The sequence below is a fragment of the Pteropus vampyrus genome, unplaced genomic scaffold, assembly GCF_000151845.1.
Source record: "Pteropus vampyrus isolate Shadow unplaced genomic scaffold, Pvam_2.0 Scaffold32, whole genome shotgun sequence".
NCBI classification, from domain to species: Eukaryota; Metazoa; Chordata; class Mammalia; order Chiroptera; family Pteropodidae; genus Pteropus; species Pteropus vampyrus.
The window spans coordinates 9,822,173-9,837,309 of record NW_011888813.1 but is presented as its reverse complement, the minus strand read 5'-3'; the positions used below and the strand labels follow the sequence as shown (position 1 = coordinate 9,837,309).

General features: G+C 41.7%; 1 protein-coding gene across 1 annotated transcript in view; it reads left to right on the top strand.

The window, feature by feature from the left end:
- Positions 1–15,137, top strand: part of FOXN3 (forkhead box N3) — a 61,516-nt gene that overhangs the window by 35,382 nt on the left and 10,997 nt on the right. The window contains exon 3 of the mRNA XM_011357130.2: positions 3,299–3,404. Coding sequence (XP_011355432.1) covers positions 3,299–3,404 — 106 coding nt within the window. The remainder of the gene's footprint in view (positions 1–3,298; positions 3,405–15,137) is intronic.

Below are 15,137 nucleotides of genomic sequence, written 5' to 3'. Positions count from 1 at the left end.
TGCTCAGGGGGAGGGCTGGCTTCCTGTGTCTCCAGCAGGTGCGTGGGGAGGGCTGGCTTCCTGTGTCTCCAGCAGGTGCGCGGGGAGGGCTGGCTTCCTGTCTCTTCCTTCCTGTTGAGTGTGCCCTGGTGCTTGAAGGTTCTAGGCACTGGGGCAGCGACTCTGGGCATGGGGCACTGTCTTTGGGGTTGCTTTTCTCCTTTGACTGGCAGTCACTGCTCTTCTGGCGACTCGGTGACCAGGAAGATGACCAAGTCCTTCCATTGTGGTCTGGTTTTCGTCTCTTTTCATTCTCATGGGCTTTCGGCTCACTTGAAATGGAGAAAACATGGGCTGCCTCAGGATCGCTCTCTGGCTGTTGTATGGATTGTTGTAGTGATAAATAACATAATTTTCTCAATAATAATACCTGTACTCTTAGCTAAATCTCCAAATATTCTGCGAGATAAATACCATTTTTAGCCCCATCTTGCGTAAGTAGCTTACTTGGTAGACATGAACAGTAAATGACAGAGATAGGACGTAGACCCAGGTCATTCAACATCAGAGTCTGGCTCTTGGCTACTATGCTTAAGACCACATCCCTCCTCACAATGCTTTAATGGTTTTCCCACTATCTGTGAGATAAAGTTAAAACACATCTCATCCTGCCAGGATTATATGCTTTAGCAAAATTACTTTTTATTTCTTGTGCACATTGTGATTTCTATTATTTCTAGGGCTTATGTGTGCCGTTCTTTTGCCTTTGATCTCAACTTAGATGACATTTCCTACAGGAAGTCTTCCCAGATACGCCTTACTTTGGGTTAGGTGTCTTCATCCTTCATACCTTTAGTGTCCCTGCCCCAGCATTTACCTTAGTATATTTTCATTGCTTCTAATTGTCTGTCTGTCCCACTTAACTGTGGTGACCCTATGTCCCCTTCACCTAATACACAGGTAATTGGTAAAAAAAAAAAAATTGGTTTGATCCATTAATTGGTATGATCTGTTTATGGGACTGTAATAATTTTTACTGGCAAGAATTATAACTGTGGTACAGATTTTAAATACTTAAGGTCTGTGGTCTGTTTTGTCAGGTTCGCTTGGTGCTCTAGTTGAAATCCCTAGTGACTGATATGTTAAGTAATACTATCAGAATTAGACCAAATCTGTGGTTGACCATTTCAAGGAGAGTACCATGTAACAAAATAATTGAAAAACCCTTTCCCACAATCCCCAAAACAAACAGAAAGCCTGTCTTTTCAGGCAACGTGCATATTGACTAAAACACCTGACTACAAACCTGAGAGTTCTACTGGGTTTTGCGTGTCTTCTTGGGAATTACTGGTATTTCACCCCCCCCACCCCACCCCCCAATATGTTCTTCTAGGAGTTTTATGATCTTAGTTCTTACATTAGGTCTATCATCCATTTCTAATTAACTTTCATATATGATATGAGGTTAGGATCGAGGTTCACTTTTTCCCATATGGACCTTCGGTTGTTCTAACTCTCCTTCCCCAATCGTGTTGTCTTGGTGTTTGTGTCAAAAATCAGGTGATGTGTATATGTGGATCTGTTTCTGGATTCTGTTTTGCCCCATTGGTCTCTGTGCCTGTGTTTACATCAGTGCTCCGCTGTCTTGAAAGCAGCTCATGTAACTCAGGTAATATAAATTTTAGACACTCTTCCTTATCGAGAACTCATCAGTTAATCAAAGTATGATAATTAGCTACAGTATCAAATTATAGGTTTTATGATTTTAGATATTTGGTGATTCTCCTGCCTCAGATGATCTGTTATCAGAAATCAGGCTACTGTAAGGGACCGGTTGAAGTTCTCAATCTAGTTAAGCTTCCTCCTCTCACATTAAATATGAAAAGGGATTGGGGAGGTTCTGGAACACCAGACTGCACTAGTAGTTCTGACTTCAGGCACTAGTTTCAATTTTTCCTCCCATCCCACCTTCTGTAAAACCTAGTAATAACAGCCTTATGCAAACCTGGAAGACGGCAAAAACACTAGCAAGCACTCCAGAGTGCCCAAGGAATCGGCTTGTAAAGTCACCCCATAATCAAGAGTGGACATTCATCCTGCATGAAAGACCTTTGATTAAATGTTTGGAATATTTATAATACTCTCTTAGAGAGCTAAAATTTACATGAGTAAAAGCATGTTTGTGTTTTGTAGGAAGTATTTGTTCTACACAAATAATATCGGCTTTAAAAACTTAATAGCCATTTTTGAACAAATAGTTCTCTTGGCGTTTGTTCGTGTGGTCTTTCTTTGAGAAAGCGGTCTTCTCACCTTGCCTCCTCCGTATGAGGCTGTGCCAGGGGCCACAAGATGCTGGTGGGCAGATGGGGGTCTGAGCGAACACTGTTCAGAGCGGGGAAAAAGAGATTGGGGGGCTTGCACAAACTCACGCAAGAAGAACTAAAATCACAAGTGCACCAGTCCCGTGTTCTCACTTCATGGAGCACGCCCGGCCCCACAGACACCTTGGAGGTGCCTTAGTAGGTACGGGAAGAATATTTGCTTGAACTAGATGAAATTGCTGTTCGGGCAATCAAAAAAGATCAAATATCAGGGGTTTCCTGTGGTTGCCCTGTTTCGTAAATCTCAGACAAAATCGGGTTGCCCTGAAACCACCGTGAGTTTGTGGAAATGGGACAGGAGCTGGTGGTCGGTCACTTGCAGACAGGTTGGCCTAGGGTTGGTTAGGTCGGTTGGAGAAGGCGGAATGATGAGAGAACCGGGAGCTGTGCTTGGCGGGGAAGCTTCAGGAAGGAGGCGGGGAGGACCCTGCAGAGAGGGCTCTGGGCGATTCCGGGGCAGAAGTCGGAGCTTTGCCATCAACCCCTCCCTCCCAGCCATGCCCCCCGGGAGCCTGTCCCCCGGGAGCCTGTCCCCAGGCAGCGGAGATCTGGTGAGAGAATGAACTGGTTTGTGAGCGCCGAGGAACCAAGGAGCTTGTAAAATTGGCTCCACTGTTACTTCTGGTTATCTTCTTCCCTTGTGTGATTGAGGACAACTAGAAAGATGTTCTCAGCTTCCCACCATGACTGGAGAAGCACGAGGAAGTGATTTGTTTGGTCACCTGCTGTTCAGTTGTGGCAGAGGTCTCGAGATCTTGTTAGGGTCTGACTGGAGATAAAAGCTTATATTTAATAAATGCGAGAAAACGATGTTTGAGGCCCTGTCCTCTCTTCTCCTCTCCTCTCCTCTCCTCTCTCTGCATCCAGAATTTCTGACTCAGTACGGAAGTCTTCCCGGCTGAACTCAAGCTTGTTGTCTTTTTCCTTTTGCTTTTCAGTTCCTCCAGGAGTGATACAGAACGGGGCGCGGGTCCTGAGCCGAGGGCTGTTCCCCGGAGTCCGGCCACTGCCGATCACTCCCATTGGGATGACGGCCACCACGAGGTAAGGGACATGCGCTCTGGGCCAGGCCCGCCTGGGGGATGGGAAAGGCATGCGTTTCCCGCAGGGCCGCTTGACAGGGATGGAGAGTGGTGAAGACAATCAACCTGGTTTGGGCGTTTTAAAAAGTTAAGGTAACTACCAGGGATCCCAGAGCAAATGCCGGCTTCTCCTTCTCGGGCCGTCAAATTATCCTGGTCTCCTTGCAGGTGAGGTGATGAAGACTAATCAAATTAAGATTTTTTTTTATTATTCAGAAGAGGACGTGGGGTAAGGCGGGTAGAAGGAATTGGTGGGCAAGTTGTTTGTTAGATTCTGGGCTAACAGGTGTGAATCTAGACCCAGCCCTGTGACTTTGGGTAGCCGTCTGTCTGACCACGGTCTCAGTTCCCTCGTCCATGGAACTCCTCTGCCTCTTGGGAGGAGTTGCAGTGAAAGCAAATGCAAAGTCGTGTGTGAAAAGCGCTCTGGTACGTGGTATGGGACTAGCAGGTGGCACCCTGGCCTTGCTGCCGAGCATCAGGTCGGTGCCAAGCACGCGAACTCTTCCTGGCACAGGGTCTTTCACCCGTCCTCGGTCACCATGGCCGGGCCAGGCGAGGGTCCCCACTAGCCCAGAAGCCTCCCATGGGCCAGCATGGGTGCCTCCGCCTCTTTGCTCTGCTGCCCCTCCGCCCACTCCCACCCGCCGTCTGCAGAAGCACCTTCCGTGACTCCCACCGTGCCACCCTGACACACACACCCCCACCCTCTCCTCTCCTGGAGCCGAATTCGTTCCCCAGACTAATCCACTGTTTGCCCATCTTGCGCAGTTTCCCCCATTTACATTTCCCTCAGCCCCCACACGCAAGGCGCAGCACGTCCTTCAGAGCCCATCACAAAAACGACTCCTTCACAGAGCTTTTCTGAACGCGGCCTCTGAGCCAGCATCGGATGGATATCTCTTTTCTTTGAACCCATAAACCCTGTGCTTTGCTTGTGTCCCTTTGATGAGTGACCCTATATGGTAACATCTCTGTGTGTCCCCCTCTTTCCTCGGCAGTTTGCTTGCTGAGGACAAGGGCCGGGTCTTAATTGGCCGATGCCCCATCACCTTGCACAGTGCTGGGCACGGACCTGTGATGCTGAGCTGCATCTCCTGACAGCATCATCGCCTTGCTTTTTTTTTTTTTTTTTCCTACACTTAGGGATTAAGTTCCCACCTGAAGGCCATTTGGCTTTTTAGTATTTTGTGTCCCCAAGGAAACCGGCCCACAAAGTCCATTTAGCCTGAGGGAGATGCAGGGTCCACTGGCTCGTGTCTTTTCACTCTTCCAGCAAAGCAGGATAGAAGTCTCGTGATCTCTGGGCAGATGCTGGTGTCTGGAACCTGATAAGGAGGGAAGTTTGTAGGAATGAGAACAATAATAGAATTATAAAAACTACTTATCATTTCTGCTTACCCGACGTGGTGATACTTTCCACAAATCTATGGGAAGGGTCTTTTTCTTGTGCTTCCCCAGTACCTTTCCTGTTGTCCTTAGGTCAGTGATTCTTGAGTTCTTAAATGGTAAGCCTCTTCCATGAAGCCAAAATATTAATGCCTTTGCCTCACATTATGAGAGACATATTCTGGTTTCCATTCTTTCTTTAAAAATCTTTTCTGCCTCACCTCTCAGTTTACCTTTTTGGTTGAGAAGACTTCAGCCCCACAGACTATTTTCACACGGAGCAACAGTCCATTTTCATTTGTGGACTCTAAGTATAGACTTCCCAGTTTGTCACCTTGAGCATTCTTTCGGTCCTATCCAGCTCTGTGGGTCCGGCCATTCCTTGTGGAAAGACACAGACGAGCCAGGCGGGGGAGGGGAATCCTGAGATTGGGGTGGCCCTCAGTGGACGCTGCCTCCTGATTTTAATTGCTACCCTCATGGTATGTATTAGCTCAGATTTTGTTGATTAGTGTCCTCTACAGATGTTATTTAAAATGTTGGGTTGGGGGGGTGTTTGGTTGGTTTTTTTGTTTTGTTTTGTTTCTTGCTGGGTATGTTCTGGTTAGAAGATAACAAAGCTCTACAATGAAACCATGAAGTCTTGTTTCCGGTTCACGTGTTGCCACTCGTCCAGTCCAGCGCAGCCCCTTCCACAGGGAAAGACCACAAAACAGTTTCGGGGCCAGTCAGACAACAGAAAACACAGTAGGCATTCGAACACAGAGACGTGAACCAGCTAGAAGGTGATTAACCAGGTTACTGGAAGGGTAAAACGAGCACTCAGGGTACCATGAAGGGAGCAATTGCAGGAAGCAGATACCTCCCCCGGGGCTGAGGGAATAAAGGGAAGAGGCTGGAAGGGTTGCCTCTCTGAGTGGGAACTCAGACTTCTGAGGAGGCACCGCTCAGCCGGGCTGGAGTATCCAAGCTCAGGAGGGACGTGTGGAAGGACCAGAGGGACCTCTGAGGAGAAGGTTCCCGAAGGTGCAGGTGCTTCTCAGGAAACGTGAAGAAGCTGGTTCCCCAGGCACTGGAAGAACCACAGAGCAGATTCAGCAGCTACTACACTGCCCAAAGTGCAGAGGCGATGCTGGGGTGAGGCAGGGACAGGAGACACAGGAGGCCCTGCCCAGTCTCTCTGTGGCACCCCCTGTTGACCAAGCCTAACGTGGAGCCATGTGGTACAGCAGAAAAGGGGCTGAGTGACAGCAGCTTCATAATGGCACAGCTTGCTCAAAGTCTGCCCTCTGCAAAAGCACGCCTAGTCTAAAGTGACCTTCTAGAGCATCGTAGAAGTTTTGAGCGGAATCATTTCAGTAACATATACAACCACAGTTTGCAGAAACTAGACAAGTTACCACTGACCTGGAGATAAATAACCAGGAAAGAAAACCAGCATGCACTCCCAGGACACTGTCCAAATTCTGCACCTCCCACCTCGGTTTTAAGAGAAATTAGGGAGAGATGTGTGGAAAGCTATGTTAGGTCAAGGACCCTTGCTTTTAATACCGTTGCCCTCTTTATACCCTAAATGCCTGGAAAATAGCAGGCACTGTGATGCTTTTAGAAAGAATGAACATAAACATTAGCTACACAGGTATTTGCTGAATCTGTGCCTGCGTAAAACTCATTAAGAACTGTGGTTTTTTTGCGGGGGAGGTGGGAATCTTGTTTTGCTTTTCACATTCATTTTAAAGTTTTGAAAAGTTTGGCCATGTGTCACTTGAACCAAATTCAGCTGAGGTTAAAAGGAAAACAGTCGAGAATAAAACAACAGCAAATGTCATCTGCCAGACCACGTGGCAGTGACCGCTGGTGCCTGGGAGTGTTCAAACGTTTATGTGGGTTGCTGCCCCCGTCAGTTCAGCTGGGGCAGAGGGACGGCCAAAGAGTCATTAGCACCCACTAAAGACCAATTTCCTACTCTGCTTTGTGTGACAGGTTTTCTGTGTGAGTCTAAGCGACTTCTCCTTAAGTGAAAATATTTGTCTTTCAGGGTTTTTTTTCCCCTCCACTGGGTGGCAAAGGCCATGTTTGTTTGTCTTAACTCTGAAACCATTATTGACATAGATGAAGTGTTACTTTTATTAGCTGATCATTACACAGCTTGTATTTGCTGGGTTCCTTTGCATATAATTATGATGTGAAATCTCCTTGTAAGAGTATCTGTCAATAGTGTAATTGACTTTACAGTGTTGACTTTTTACTCAATAACCTCAGAGATTGGCCCATCCTTACATGTTGGAAACCTGCTTATTTTTAAATCTGCCTGAGCATAGAGTTCTCAAGACACATTCTCCTCAAAATAACTGCTCACACATCTTAAAGTTTTATGCCTGTGTCTTCTGGTGCTTTCCCAGCGAAATTCCTTGCAGAGAATATATTGAAGAAGAACTAGAAGAACTGTTTCTGGCTGTCTCGGAAAGTGGGAGCCCCAGGTTTCTTACATTTATAGTATTATGGGCTGCCTCCCAGGGGTGGTCATAGCAGGTCTGGATCTGGGCCACCTTGCTTTCAACTCTTGGGGTTCTTTTTGACCCCAAGTGATCACTCAGGTGACAGAGAAGAATTAAACGTCCAGGGCTTGCCAAAGGCTTGGGAGAGAACTGATGGGAGTGGGGTTCTTCATGAGAAAACAGAGCCCAGAAATCACACACATGAACTTGGGAAGCAAATGTCCCAGGTCTTTATCCTATTGGCTGTGTGACCTTGGCCAGGTGTACCTGGGCTTCTCGTGAGAAAACCAGCACCTGCCTTATGGGCTTTTAAGGTTAACACAGTGGCAACCCTGGCATTATTCAGGCGTTTGATAAGTAATGTGGAAGAACAAACAGCCTGATTCAGAAATGAGCAAAGAATTTGAATAGACATTTCTCCAAAGAAGATATACAGATGACCAATAAGCATGTGAAAGGATACTCAGCATTATTGATTATTAGAGAAATGCAAATCAAAATTACAATGAGATACCACCTCACACCAATTAGGATGGCTACTATCAAAAAAACAGAAAATAAGTGTTGACGAGGATGTGGAAAATTGGAACCGTTGTGCATTATTGGTGGGAATGTAAAATAGTACACCCGCTGTGGAAAATAGTGTGGAAGTTCCTCAAATTTCAAATAGAATTACAGCATAATGTAGCAATTTCACGTCTGGGTACATACCCAGAAGAATTGAAAGCAGGGTCTTAAAGATCGTATATTCGTGTTCATAGCAGCATTATTCACAATAGCTAAAATGTCTAAGTGACCCAAGTGTCCATCAGCAGATGAATGAATAAGCAAAATGTGGTATAAGCCCAATGGAATATCATTCAACCTGAAAAAGGAAGGAAATTCTGGCATGTGCTACAATATGGATGAACCTTGGCTATGTTTATATTGAATGAAATAAGCCAGTTACAAAAAGGCATATATACTACATGATTCCACTTATATGAGACCCTTAGAGTAGTCAGAATCAAGGAGACTAAAGTAGCATGGGGGTTGCCAGGGGCTCGAGGGAGAGGGAAATGTGGAGTTGTTGTTTTAAGGGGCACAGAGTTGCAGTTTTACAAGATGAAGAATTCTGGAGATGGATGGTGGTGACGGTAGCGTAACATTGCGAATGTATTTAAGTTAGGGGGGAAAGTAAAATTAATAACGGGGAGAGCCTTCGTGGATTCATCCAGCCGGCCTTCCAAGACCTTACCTGGTTTCCTGTCTGAGAAGGCTTAGATTGAGCTTCATTGTGCCACCTTCAGGACAGTGCACACGAGTGGCAAAACCATTAGTTGAGGAGTTATGGCAGTCGTCAGGGCTGCATGTCTAAACCACAGCACGTTATAAAATTATAAGGAAGTTTCACATAATTCACCATCTAAGTCTGCTTAATTTTATTGGGATCTCTTAGGCCCTCAAATGAAAACTTCAGTTCCCAGGGAACAGGGAGCAAGTCAGGAATTAATGGTCCTATTGTAATACAGAACATTAATACGTAAGGTCCTGTCGAAGCAGAATTATCAGAAACCCATCTATCAGCCTAAGACCTGCTCCTGGCCACCTGCCTTTGCCTTTCCCCTTGAGAAGATGTTTGTAACACAAGGTTAGAAAGCTGTCAGCCTTCGCTGTTAGGATAGGTGGTGGTCTGATTGTACAACGTGAGGGAACAAATCATTGATCTTTTTTGTATTGTACTTTGTTTTTTTTTTAAAGACCAAGCACCTGTCAGCTTTTGTCTCCTGAAATCATGGTCTTTGAAGGCAACTCTGAAACTCAGTGTTCAGATTATGCTTTGTGTTGGGAGGGAGAGGAGGAAATACTAAAGGGAATGGGAATAAAGAGTACCAGGAGCACAGAGCATGCACTTGAGTTCCCACTCGGCCCCCTGTCTTGGGTTTTTGGTTTTGCTTTTGGCTCTTCTGGTCCAGAAATCTAAACATTGACCAGCCAACCTGCTGTGTGAGATTTGATCAACTTTCTGGAGTTGCTTCTCATGTGTCAAATCAGTAGCATTGGTTAATGCCTTCGAAAGTGCTGGCGGCTTTTCCTATTGTGTCTGAGAATCCTCTGAACTCCTGGTGATGCTGGACTGTGCCAGATGCAAAGCCATTGAAGGAGGAGAGCTTTAGGATCATGCCTTTTTGTGTTCGGTGAGAGTCACATTCACCTCAGTGGTTTAGGGGAACAATATGCAGCTCATGGGAGAAAATTGTGCCCCCACCTCCAACCTGGGGATGACTGAGTTAGGACTTCTGAGATTGTTGAATCCATATGCTTCTCAGGAAGGGCTGAACCGCTAGAGCAGGCATCGTAGGCCCCTGGACCTGCTGTCATTATATTCTGCACGTAATTAAAAGATACTCATGAATCTACCACCCAACTGCAAAATGAAAACATCAGTGATAACCTTTGTCTCCCCTGAAAGGTAATAACAATCCCAAATTTTGTATATACTGCTTCCGTGCTTTTAAGAGTATTTTTGATATCCATAAGTAATATACTATTTAGTTTTACCTGATTTTGAGTGTTGTGTAACTGGAACAATACATTTCTTTTCTAACTTGCTTTTACTCATTATTAAGTTTGTTTTGCTACATATAGTTATAATTGAGTCATTTTCACAGCTGCATAGCATTCCCTTCCATGACAAAATATATTTGAATCAATTCTAGTTCTTTGCTATTACAAACAATGCTGCTATAGAAATTCTTGTACATGTCTCTAGTTTTCATTTAAGATGCACATCTAGGTGTGGAATTGTTTGTTGTTTGGTAGAATATTTACATACTCAACTTTGCAAGGTGATACCGAATTGTTTTCTAAAGTGTTTGTACACTCCTACTGGCAGAGTATGATGGTTCCCATCCTGTACATCTTCACAGACATTTGGAACCATCATACTTTGTAATTTCAGCCAACCTAATGAATATGTAATGATATCTCGTGCTTTAATTTCCATTTCCCTTGTTTTCATATATTTAATCGTCTGTTTGAATATGTTCTTCAGTGGATTACCCGTTCAGCACTTTGCTCAGTTTTCCATTGCTAAGTTTTGTCTTTGTAGGAGTTCTTTGTATGTTCTGAATATTAATCCTTCATTGGCTGTATGTGTTGCAAATAACTTTTTTAAGTTTATTGATCGTCATTTTACTCTCTGAAGTAAGCTCTTAATTTTCATGCTTATTAATCATTTTTAATGAAATCTGGTGTCTTAAAATCCCGACTCTAAGATCATATTGTCTTCTATAGTCTTTACTAAAAGATTTTTAAAGTTTTTCCTTTTACATTTAAGTCTGTAATCCATCTGGAGTTAATTATGTATATATTGATTTTTTTTTTCCAGCAACCTTGATAAGTAAACTGCCCTAGTAATTCTAATAATTTATCTTCTCTAAATAATGGTGGATTTTTTTTCTAATTCTTATATCTTTTATTTTCCCTGTCTTGTTCAGGATCTCTGAGTAAAAGTAATGATTGTAGACATTTATGTTGTTTCTTACTTTAAAGGGGGCTGTGTTATTGATTCACAATTGATAGAATGTTCGTTGTAGGGTAAGGAAATATCATAACAAAAAAAAATTCTTCTGTTCTTAGTCCTGCTGTGATATTTTATCATGAATGGTTTTTGAATTTCATTTAAAAAATGTTTACATCATTTAAAATAACTATAAACTTTTTCTTTCATTGTTTTACTGTGGTGAATAACTATAAATTTCTCATTTTTGAATAAAACCAGCATTCTGAGAATACTTGCTTGTGATACATTATATTTTTTTATATATTGCTAGAGTCAGTAACCTCATATTTTATACATGAAATTTGCATTTTTGTCCATGCCCCATTTTCTCTAGTGCTATCTTTATCTGGTTTTAGTGTCGAAATTATTCTCATAAAATTAGTTGAGATTCTTTGAAATAGATTGTGTAAAATCGAAGTTACTTTGCTTAATGTTTGATGAAATTTGCTTGCAAAACTGTCTGCGGCTGATGTTTTCTTTGTGGGTTGATTTTTAACTATCAATTTTTTTAAATAATTTTAAATTTCTTTTTAAATTCATTTTGACAACTAGGAATTTTTCCATTTTACCTGAGTTTTTAATTACATTGGCATCAAAATGTTATCTGTCATCTTTTCAAAAGTTTTTTATAGAAATGTCTCTTTCTTATTCCTTATTTCACTGTATCATCTCTTTTTGTTTAATCTTTCCATAGTTTTTTCCCAAAGAATCAATTTTCGTGTTTTTTTTTAACCACCTCTATTTTGTATCTGTTCTCTATTTCATTGATTTTTGCCATTTTCTTTATAATTTCCTTCCTGTCTTTGGATTTATTTTTTTTTCTTTGGATTGGACATTTTAAATCTTCTTTTTCTATAAAAGTTTGAGATTATAATTTACTTAAAACTACTGCTTAGTTGTATCTTGTTAAGTTTTAATACCTTTTATTTTTATTATTATTATTAGCAACTGAAAGTACTTTCTGATTTCCATTTTGACTTCTTTGACCCATAGGTATTTTTAGAAGTGTGTTTTTAAATTTTCAAACCTATAGGGGAGAGGATTGTTACTTATTTTTGTTTTTAGTTACCTTTTCAACATTGATTACCAGCTACAACGCATTATGATAGAGAACTGTTCTGTAAGATACTGCTCTGAAACTTGGGGAGACTCGCTATGTGGTATAGTGTATGTCAGTTTTTATAAATATTCTATGTGCTTCAAATAATGTGCTTTCTACATTATTAGCACATGTTCCAGATCAAATCTTTTACGTACTAATTCACGTGCATGTGTGAGTGTGAGAGAGAGAGAGAGAGAGAGAGAGAGTGTGTGTGTGTGTGTGTGTGTGTGTGTGTGTGTGTGTGTGTTTAAGAGAGAGGAAAGGAGAGAGAGAATGAAAGAGAGGTTTGTGGAAGGGGAGAGAGGGCTAATCGATAGAATATGGAGAATGATGTATTAAAATCTCTCATTACAATGTGGATGTGACAGTTTCTCCTTGTAACTTTCAATTTGTGGTATTTATATTTTGACACTATCTTATTAGAGGTATTCATATTTAGAACTATTTTATCTTCCTGGTGAATTGAACCATTATGAATGTTTAATGATTCTATCTGTAGTAATGATTTTTGCCTTAAAAACCGACGTTATCTGGTTTTAATATAGCTGCACCAGCATGGCATGACACAACGGTTTTCCATTCTTTTAATTTTAACTTTTCTTTGTCCTTATGTTTTAGGTTTGTCTCTTATAAACAGCCCATGGTTTTTGTTTTGTTTTTGTTTTTGTTTTTTTGGACATGTGTTAATGAGCTTTACCTTTTAACAAAGATTTTTAGCCCTTTTTTTTTTTTTTGACATATTCGGATTTATTTCTACCATCTTATTTTGCATTTCTCTTTGTCCTACTTTTTCCAGGTTCTTTTTCCTTTCTAGGATTATTTTAAATTGATTGCGATTCTCCCATTCTGCATTCCTGTTTTGTTTCGTTGTGTTTTTTTCCTTTCTGATGGTTTGTAAGTTACATATTTTGTTTCTCTTCTTTCAGTGTTGATCCTGGAACTTTTAACATGAATATTTTATGATGTTTAAAGTTAATCAATATCTTTAACGTCCTGATCAATACAAAGCCCTTGGAATGCTTTAACTTGTATTCTCTGCCGCCCAGATTATACACTGCATTTGCCTAGTACCTTGGTTCTGTTTCCGTTTCTTTTTTTCTTTTTTAAGTCAACTTATTATGTTGTTGTTGTTGTCAAGTCAATACATGATGACATTTTCTTTGCTTATCATTTTTTCTCGCCTCTTGGACCTTCTGTTTTGGATGATTCTTCTTTTTCCTGCGATATAGTCCTAAGAAGTTCCTCTACTGAATATCAGCTTTTAGTTAAACACCCTGACTTTTTTTGTCTGAAAATATATTTATTTCGCCCTTATCTTTGGAAGATAGGATATACCTTCTAGGTTGACAGCTGTTTTTTTTCTCTCTCACTTTGAGAATATCGTTCTGCTTTTATCTACTCTATTCGCTTCATCTTAATTGGTGCTCCTCATTAGATATTATGGTTTCTTTCTGCGACTTTTCCATCCTCTCTGCCTTTTTATTTTTAATGTTCTCTAGTTTGACTGTGATGTGTCTAGACATGGATTTCTTTTTATTTATTCTCCGTGGGATTGGTTGGCTTTCTGAATCTGAAGATTGGTACCTTTCATCAGAACTAGAAAATCCTCAGCGATTTTTTATTTGGGTATCAGATCTTCTCCATTATTCCTCTTCACTCTGGAACTCCAGTTAGATTTATATTTTCTTACTGTATGTTATATTGCCCAATCTTTCTTCCATATTTTCATCCCTTTGTCTTTCTCTGCTGCATTTTATGTATCTCCAGATCCATCTTCTAATTCACTAATTATTTTTCACTGTTTTTTTCTGTCGACTCCATTAAGTTCTTTAATTTGAAAGACTGTGTTTTTCACCTCTAGGAAATTCTATTTGGTACTTTCCAAAATCTGTCTTTTTAGTTCTGAATATGTTCTTCCTAATAATGTTTCAGTTTGTTCTTTTATTCCCTTTCACATACTTTACATACTCTATCTAGTTATTTCAACATTTGCAAACTTTGCAGTTCAGAGTCGATAGTTTCTTTTTTCTGTTGTCTCTTTTTTATAGTGGCTTGTTTCTTTCGCTTTAATGAGTGTTCGATTATGAACCTATGTTCCTTAAAATCCCATCTGTGGGAATTCTTTGTGGCCTGGGTGTAAAGTTTGGTTCTTCCAGAAAGGGTTTGTATTTTCTTCTAGCAAGCACTATTGGGCACTTTAAACTAAATTTAGCGTACCGTCTTTGGTCCAGACCAAATTCCAGCCTCATACCCACAAGACTTCAGGCTTGCGGTTAAATATTCCCAGGAGACACTTTTCTTGTCTCCAGTTCCATCTGGAGCTGAGGCTGAGGCTGACTTTATCCACGTTGTGTGCCAGTGAGAGCAGTTAACTTTTCCCTAGGACCCCATTGTCGGTGTCATCATTCAAGTGTCCTAGCTTTTTTTTTTAATATGGTATTTTTACATGTATATGTTCCTAGCGGCCAGTTTGCCGGCATGTTTGGTGAGTGTATGTTATGAGCTTCTCCTCAGATATTTGTTGAACTTAATCCATGAGAATCCCAATGACCTAAATTCAGGTTGCTTTCATCAAGAGAGGATTTGCTTTTAAAACTTCTCCTGGGAGCCTGGGGACCACTTTAACTCCCTTCAAGGGGCCACAGTAACTGTAGAGCTGCCAAAATCCCGTCTTCCCGCCATTTCCTCCCCCTCACCATTGAAGTGTGGGCTCTTGTCCCAGTGCTGGGGTAAGCATTGGCTCCACAGAAACCCTGGACTTCTTGGTCGTTTGCTGCTCCCATTTCAGAGTATGTCCCTTGACTTTTTAATTTTTCATTTGTGTGTGTGAAGTTCTTTTGGTACACGTGTGTCTCTGTGGGTCTCTAAGATTCTCTTTATTCTAGTGAACCCAGCAATGACTTTAAAATATGTCGCTGTACTTCATTTGGGATCTTTTGTACGATAGTCGGAAGAATGCCTTCCAGATGTCTCTTCTGCTACCCTGCTGGTCATCTCTTCCCTTCCATGTCTCTCCTTCTGTGGTTGGTTTTGGACCAAAAGTGCTGCACTCACTCCAGCTCTAGGACCCTGTCTACAGTCCCCGTAATTCTACCTGCCTCTTTCCTGTGTGGCAAAAGATCAGAGTTCTCAAGTAAATCCTAGGAAGGACAGCGTCCCCTT